Raw genomic sequence first — 8,557 nt, forward strand, 5'->3', positions numbered from 1 at the left:
CATGCTACATGCTTCGCATTAAGATCCCCACAAAGGAGGACTCTGTCGTATCGATCAAAGATGGAGATGAAGTCTTCATCTGTGAAGGCTGCGCCAGGGCTCAAGTAGGCTGCGACGAACGTGAGCTTCCCGTGTATGGTGGCGATCGTGACTGCTGTGGCTTCAAGACTCGTCATGTCAGGCAAGGTTTCGAGAGAGTGAGTGAGGGAAGATCGCAGGTAGATTGCTGTACCTCCACCGCGCCGATTGTGGCGGTCAGTGCGGTATCCCACCATGTTGCGAATGTTGAAGGTTTGGGTGGGTCGCAGATGCGTTTCGGACAATAGTAGCACATCAATTTTGTGGTGTTCGACGAAGTCGGTGAGTTCTACTTTCTTGGGAGCGACGCCGTTGGCGTTAAAAAAGCAGAATGTAAGGTTTCTGTGTTGATGCCGCTCTTGATCCATGTTAGTCGGTGAAAAAGGCCATGATTCCTTCCAGTAGAGTGAGTAGTTTGGATAACAGATCCGGTGCGTCGTTGAATGTGCGAGCTGTATCTGCTAAGATGGCAAGGACGTTCTTGGTTTTTAGTAAGTTGATGATGGAGCCCATGTTAGATAGCGCGGCGATGATATCGGACAGTCCGAGGGCGTTGTCCGTGGATCGTTGCTGCTGTTGTTGCTGGCGAAGATCGTGCAGCCGTTGGCGCGCCGTGTTTTTCGGTCGAGTTGGTTGTTGCTGGGTTGGTGTTTGAAATAACGACGATGCAGCCGTCCAGGGTGTTCGGAGAGATGGGAAGTCCTTTGGAGTCGCCGCAAACGACGGCTGTGGTGGTTGTTGGGGCTCCTTGGATGGTGGAGGTCGCAGTTGGTAGGCGTGTATCGCCTTCTGAAATTCAGGGCAACCACGCCAAGTCCCAGGGTGGCCTTCTTGGCGACAGTTTGCGCAGATGGGTGGTTCTGTTCGTGGCTTGGTACAATCCTTTGCGTGGTGGTGGCCGCCACAGCGTACACACCTGACCGGCATCTGACAGTACCGGCCAGTGTGGTTGAATTTGAGGCATTTCTTGCACTGGGCAGGCCCATCAAGTGGCTTGTAGTCTTCCACCTTAATTCTGGTATGGAAGAGGTATTGTATGTCGTAGATGGTGCGGCTTTTCTGTCCATGTGGCAGAGATACACAGTAAGCCGACTGTGGAATCAGTTTCTTGGAGGTCAGGTCTCGTTTCTTGAACTGGTGTACGTTCGTGACTGTGAATTGCATGTGGCGAAGTTCGGCGGCGAGTTCGTCTTCGGTAATTTCCTCTGGGATATTCTTGAGGACCACTTGGAGTTCTCTGTCTTCTGCTGCTTGGTGGGTGAAATAGGGCATGTTGATGGAATGGAGGTAGTCCAGTGCTGCTCGTTGGTCTGCCAGCGTTTCAAAGTGGTATTTGATCTGATTATTTTTGTAGATCGCCTTGAGTGGTCCGCTGATCTTCTGCTTTAATTGAGCGTTTAGTTCCAGGTATTTTCCGGTGTAGTTGATTGTCACAGGTGGTATTCTCGGTTTCGGCGGCGGCGGAGCTGTGGCGTCCTGAGTATTTGTGTCGTTTGGCTGAGGCTGGTGTTGGTCTTCCATTGCTGGGTCCTGTTGCTGTAGTGGTGCGTAGTAGTTGGTGGTGGGTACAGCTCGTTGTTCCGTCTGCATGGGGGTATTTTCTTCGGCTTTCCTGCGTTTGGTGCCTTTCCGGCGGCGTCTGACTTCCTGGAATGGTGCATCAGAGTCGCTGGATTCGTCCTGATAGTCCATGGCATTGTGTTGTTCCGTCGGATTGTGACTCTTCGTTCGGCAGTCGTCAGAAGATGAGTTGGCACTGGTGGTTGGGCCGTCCTGCTCCCGCCGTCTTGCGAGTTCCTTTGCTCGTGCGTCGCGGTCGCGGCGGAGTTGTTCCAGTTTCTCTTGAATCATCGCAGTGCATAAGTCTTCAGGCGTGGGGGCCGGTGGGGCGGGGTGTCGCGGTCGAGCGCCCTGAGTGGTCCTGCTCGCGAGTTCTACCTCAGCCCTGTGTGTCTGTTCTGGCCTAGAGGAACGCGGGCTTGCCACCCGCGGGTGGGGCCCTGGCTCCTCGTCGTCCCCTACTCTATTCATCCTACAAGTGCGGCTAGTCCGCACTATCTTGCCTACACTCTATGTCGGTCCTGTAACACGACAAATTGCTTAGTACTCGCTAAGAAGCAAGTCAATCGCAGAGTTTTGGTAGCTCTCGATAGCGGCGAGTCGCACAAAGCTTCCACACGCACTACAATCGCTAAGGGACTCCAACCCTTCCTTGAGCAGAGAATCACAAGGCCCAGCCAGTGTCGCGGGCGGGCGCGGACGGCCGAGAGAGCGGCCGCCACTCTGCGCGCCGCCGCGCCGCGCCTCCCGCGCTTGCTACCGCCCAACGTCCGACAGCCTGTGCGGAGCAGCCCCAAACCTGCGCCACAACCGCCCGCGCCTTTCAAACCACCGAGGATGGGGCTACACACAGCCACACCACAGTCGCCAACCAGTCGCCACGGCAGCGCCGCAAACCACGGCCAAACTGCAGCTACCGCGCGCTACAGCCTGGGTCGGCCCGCCGAGAATCGCCGCCCCCGCCCAAATGCCGCCCCCACAGCCCCAGCCGACGACCCGCCACAATGGCCAAACCTTCGGCAAAACTCCCACACCGTCGCCGCGGCAGCCCGGCCAGCGCGGCCGGCGCCACAGCCACACAAGCCGAGGCGTGCGGCGATGACGGCCGTGCAAACGCGCCTCCGCCGCCCCATCGCCTTCCGTCGCCCTCCCGCCGTTTCCCGATCGGCCCGCAGCCGTCGGGCCACATCGCGCGCCGTCCTCCTCCTCTCGCCCGCCAACATTCACAGCCGTTTCTCAACAATTGCCCGCCGCAAACGGACGCCGCCTGCGCAACAGGCGCCGCCGCCCCTCGCCGCTTCCGACCCAACCCCTCGACCGAGGCAAACCGCAATCCGAATCTACAGACCAACCCAATCTGCCGTCAAGCACACACGACAGCCGACCTTACACGTTACGCGTTACACATTACGTTTACACGTCTACGTTAGGTTAGGTTAGGTTAGGTGGACGTGGGTTAGGTTAAGGGGACTTGGGTTAGGTTAAGCGTCAAACTTAGGTTAAGCATTCAAACACGTCAGGCGTCAGAGGTTAGGTTAGGTTAGGTTAGGTTACACGTTAGGTTAAGGGGTCAGTGCTAGGTTAAGAAGCGTCAAACGTAGGTTAAAAAAGCGTTCAAACGTGAGGCGTGAGCCGGACAGCTTACCTTACGTAGACGTTAGGGGCTCACAGGCTGAGCTCACCTCGCCACACCACAGGTTAGGTTCGGTTCGCTCGGCTCAGCGTAAAGCGCCGAGGTCAGGGTTACGTTCGTTCACCTTCGGGCGCCACACTTTCGGTTGAAAGGTCGCGACGGGACGACGTCGGCAGGCACGCCGCAAACGAACAAAAACGTACAGACGACGTCGGAAACCGCCGACAGACGGGGGAGCAGCACGACCACGACCAGACACCGAGCGCGAACGAGACACACGCGAACCACCCCCACCGGCCAAAGGGCACCACACAACAACCCAGAGCACCACGTGTCGACACCAGAGCAACCCGCCGCTCACGCGACATGGGCTGGCACCGAAGGGCAACCGCCCGCAACTGCGCTTTCCGCGCCGGCCCGGATGCACGTCGTGCTACAACAACACCACTACCGTACACAGCCGCTGTTCACAACATCACTATCAATGGCGCGCCCGCGGCTCGCCGCCGTCGCAGTCGCAGCCCCAACGCCAGCACTTTTGCACCACCATTCACACGCACCGCAACACAGCTCGCCGACACAGCCGAACAAAACAAACACCACACAACAACAGCAACAACGCCGCCGCCTCTACTTGTGCCGGCGACCCACCCCGCCGATGGCGCACCTTTCGCCAGCCGGCAATCGACACACACGCACCCACCCACCGGGGCCCAGTGCAAAAAAAAACACACAAAAACAAAAAAACCAAACAACACAAACGACACGGGAAGCGCACACCGCCACTTCGCGCGCACGCCACCAACCAGTCGTCGTCTCAAAATAACAAACACAAACAAAATAAACTAACAACTAGGGCAACACAAAACAAAAACGCCTCGCACGAACCGCCCACAAAAAGGACAAGCACACGCACAGCCTCTGCTGACGACCACGACGCAGCGGCACGCTGCTCCTGTCCCGCGCCCCGCGCCCCACTCGATTCACAACTCACGCGACACCGTCAACGACGGGCTCGCTTCCCGCAACCTACCACCTTTCCGCCACGACGCACAGCCCCAGCCAGCCCCACCCGACGACGCCCGTGGCAACGACTGCACTTTCACCACCGCCTCCCCCTTCCCCCCCCCCAAAACACACACACACACACACACAGCCAGCCAAAAACGCACTCGCGACCCACACATGCACGTGCATCGGCACACGCCAACCAGTCAACGTCGACAACCACACGCAAGGCTCGAAACGAAACCGGCGTCCTTCCACGTTGCCATCACGCTACGCGACACAAGACACAAGGAACCAACACAACAGCCGGCCCCACTAATTCCCACTCTCACGCCGCAAAAAGCACACCGAAACCGCCAAACGCACGCACATTCCCCTTCGCACTGACACCACCGACCGGCTCGCTACCACACACCTCTCGGCAGCCGTTTCACGCCAATTCGCCACACAGTCGACAAGCGCCCGCCCTGTACGGCACACGCAACGACGCAGCGCAGCAAAGGGCGCCCGCAACACATACCTCTCCGCCGCCCGACGCGCCAACCGCCACACCACACCGCCAGCCACTCGCAAATTGTGCACTGCCACCAGCCACACGTCCAACACGCCGCGCCGCCTCCGGCCACCCGCCAGGGGGCGCTCACGTCCGCGACAACAGCGCGGCCCGCCGGGCCGGGCCGAACCGAACCGAGCCGCCGCTGCTCTGCACTCGGCACGGCCACACCCTGCTGCAGACCGGGCTCGTCTCTCTGTACGCGTCTGCCTGCGCATCAACACAACACGACCTTTTATATTTTTTTTTTTCCTCTCTACCGCCATCCCTTCTTCTCGCGTTTTACTCGTTGTTGCAGCAGCGGCGCCACACCTACACATCCACAGCCCCAGCCGAGCCGGCCTCACCTCAGGGCCCGCCGCCAGCGTCTCCTCCTCGGGCACAGGTGCGGTGCTGTGGCCGCCCATCCAACCGCATTGCTGGCCGTCCAGCCACCAGGCGTTCCCACTGCCGCGAGCCACGCCGCGCACCGACCCTGCTGCAGAAAACGAAGCATAGCCAGAGACCGACCGATACACAAAGCAAGCCGTCGCCTCGCCTCTTGTCCTTCCTGCCTTCCTTCCGCCCCCGCCCTTCTCACACCACCGCCTCTCCACTTTCGCCCCCCCCCCCCCCCCCTCCTTTTTTTTTTTTTTTTTTTTTCTTCTTTCTTTCTTTCTTTGGCCCTCTCTCCTTCCCGCCATGGCGGTTACGGCACCGCCTGCAGCGGCAGATTTTTTGCGCCCACACGCCTACTCCTACCACCATTAACCTTGCCCTGCCCTGCCCATCAACGTCGCAGTCGAACCGACGCTTGCCAACACACTGCCCACGTTCCTTTCTCTTTTCGGCCTACGCCCATTACGCGCCGCCGCCACAGCACCTTCCCTTCCCACAACACACCGACGTCATCACACGCACCCAAAACAGGGGCCACGACCGTGTTCCTCGCCCACTCCCATCCCGCACGGTACGCACATTCCCAACTACTACCGCGCACCCTCCCTTTCCAATCTGTGTGTCTCTGTGTCTGTGTCCTGTCCGCGCGTGACGCCTCTCAACATCCGCCGTCCCCCGTCCCCCGTCCCGTTTTCGCCCCCATGCCGTCGTCGCGCCGCCTCCTCCCCGTCCACCGCCGCCCCTGTCCGCCCCGCACCACACCATACACCGCTGCTTGTCCCGGCCGTTGCCACCAAAGGCGCCGACCGCAAACGCGCCACGCCGCAGCCCCCGTGCGTCTCGCGCTCGCTTGCATCTCCGTGCCGACGCTGCCTCTCTTCCCACTCGCACTCGACCTCGACAACACAGTCTTTGGCTCCGCCACTGCGTGTTCCGGTGGTACGCACGCTGCAACACGTATGTATTCATTACCAGAGCGATGGCGAGGCATGACAGCATCTCTGTCTGACCAGAGAGTTCTTTATCGCTGCTAGTCGGCGCTTGGACCGCGCCAGACGACAGTAGTGGCACGCACCGGGTCGCCAGGAACAGTTGTTATATATATTGTAGCGCGAGTCGGGAGAGGTAGTAGTCGGTCGACAGTAGTAGCGGGTGGACGGTTGTACTGAGCGGGCGTCGGCGGCGTGCTCTGCTCGTCTCGCGACTCTGGTCACGGTTCGGGACGATGTATAGTATATTGTGTTATAATCAAAAAGGTGGTGTGACGCTGCATTGCGCAAATCTGATAACGTATGTTCATTGTACTTATTTTGTTCAACAACAAAAGCCCCACTATTACTGTTTTTCTAAAGTAACTTTTGTCTCTTAACGAAAAACATTCACTTTTTAAAGACTACGTCCTATGGCATTTCCCTCCAAGGAGTGCAATTAATTACCAGCCAGCACTCATTCATTGCACACAGCTGTGTAAGGGGTATCTACAATTGAGGAGCGGATATAAATGCAATTTTTTTTTTGTTTTTTTTTCTTTTGTGTGTGTGTTGTAACCTCCCAGCAAAATTTAAAATAATGGACAATGTTATTTACGGATGCTAATGGACATTGCGCTAATTGTAACCTCGCCCACAATGAGAGGTATTGAAAATGGCAACAAAAATGTGAAATTCGCAATCTGACTCAAATATAAAGTCTTCACACAACATTTAAAAAAGTCCGTTCAGTGACAAGAAACTTCAATTAAACCGAAATATCGGTCTTTGGCCCTGTGCAAAACAATCAGAATTAAAGTCTTACCTCCGAATAAATGGATGTCACATTTCTGCTCTGGTTGTTGCGCAGCGCTTGGAGGAACTGCATTGCAAATAATAATATTCTCTCTTTTTTTTTGTGATTTTAGTGACATTTTTCTTCAAAGAAGTGGAATGAAATGTGAAGTGCAACGAACTCTTTAGTTCAATAAAAAATTAAATGTTTGAAAAATGCTTTTGAAATAAAAATTATTATTGGGGAACTTGTTGGAGAATAATTACAATAAATACAATTTTTCATTATCTAATGATTATATTAATTAACAGTATACCTTATTCACCATCTTGACCAGTGTTGCCGACCGCCTACATCACAACAACCGCACTCGGCTGCTACTACTGACCGACCGCTCTGCATGACGACTATTAGCGTACTGCACGCGACGACTACTGACTGACTGACTGACTGACTGAGAACCGCTCGCAACACTCGCGCAGTCCAGCGCAAACTCTCTGGTCACAGATGCTACAATGTCTCGCCATCGCTACTATGTTACATACGTGTTTCAGTGTCTTTTTCATTGGGGTAACGATCTTTGGCTCTTTTTATTCTGAATACAGGGCCAAAGGTCAACGCTGCTGCCCTTATACAATTTATCAGGTTTCATTATGTCTGTTGCAATGTTACATACGGTTCACTCTTTCATTAATATTATCGTTGGGTTTGTTTTGTAGGGACGTTAACATTCTGGCACATTTTTATTATCATCGGACTCTCTGCTATTTGTGCAGGGAGGTTATGCCTGGGTCCATTTCCATTTCCATTTACATTTTAATATTGATAGACTTTTTGTTTTCTTTTTTGTTTCTTGTTGTTTTTCCTTCTTTTTTTTTGTTTTGTTTTTCCCGCTCTCACCACCACCGCCGCATCACGCCTTCCGTTTTCTTGGTTTCTTTTCTGTTCTTCAACTGCTTCAACATCACCGCGCCCCATTTCCACACCACAGCCATCAGCCTCCAAGACGGGCGGGCGCAGTGTGCCATTTCCGGCGCACAAGCACACCCGTACGGTACTCTCCTCGCCCCCACGCCACCAACAACACAGCGACCACGCGGCTTTCAGGCATGGCACGGCATGGCACGGCACGGCACGGCACGGCACCGGCGAAATGCGCCGCCCCCGCCCCTCCGCGCATCCGTCCGTCTCGCCACGTTCACTGACAGCCGCGTCTGCGGCTACACCACGACAACCACAACACAACACCGCTCCCCTCCCTGGCAACTCACATTGTTTTTCTCCTCCTCTTTTGCACAAACCACAACGCCGAGCACAGGCGCAAGCCACCCACACCCCGCGCCCCTCCCCGTCCCGTCTTTGGCCGCCGCTCCTCGTTTCCTCGTTTGCCCCCTCCCATCTCCCGAAATGCCATGCCAGCAGCGTTACGCATGCCCCTCCCCTGTCCACACAACACTACCGCCTAACGAACAGCCACATCCAGGGCACGCCCACCTCCAAACACTGCCAATTCACGGACGCACGCACACACACACACACACACACACACACACACACTCACTTTCTCGACACCTTTCTGTACG

General features: G+C 55.9%; 1 protein-coding gene across 1 annotated transcript; it reads right to left on the minus strand.

The window, feature by feature from the left end:
* Nucleotides 1-447: 447 nt before the first annotated feature.
* LOC124580512 (activating signal cointegrator 1 complex subunit 2 homolog) lies at nt 448-1,929 on the minus strand. Its single transcript, XM_047131260.1, has 2 exons — nt 1,513-1,929; nt 448-867 (listed from the first exon to the last, which is right to left on the minus strand). The coding sequence occupies exons 1-2, from the start codon at nt 1,927-1,929 to the stop codon at nt 448-450; spliced, it is 837 nt and encodes a 278-aa protein (XP_046987216.1).
* Nucleotides 1,930-8,557: the final 6,628 nt, after the last annotated feature.

The sequence above is a fragment of the Schistocerca americana genome, unplaced genomic scaffold, assembly GCF_021461395.2.
Source record: "Schistocerca americana isolate TAMUIC-IGC-003095 unplaced genomic scaffold, iqSchAmer2.1 HiC_scaffold_326, whole genome shotgun sequence".
Classification (NCBI taxonomy): Eukaryota; Metazoa; Arthropoda; class Insecta; order Orthoptera; family Acrididae; genus Schistocerca; species Schistocerca americana.

Coding starts and splice junctions, on each gene's coding strand:
- LOC124580512 (XM_047131260.1), bottom strand. CDS start 1,929: ATGATTCAAGAGAAACTGGAACAACTCCGCCGCGACCGCGACGCACGA. Junction 868..1,512: donor CGAAACCGAGAATACCACCT/GTGACAATCAAC, acceptor CCTGAATTTCAG/AAGGCGATACACGCCTACCA.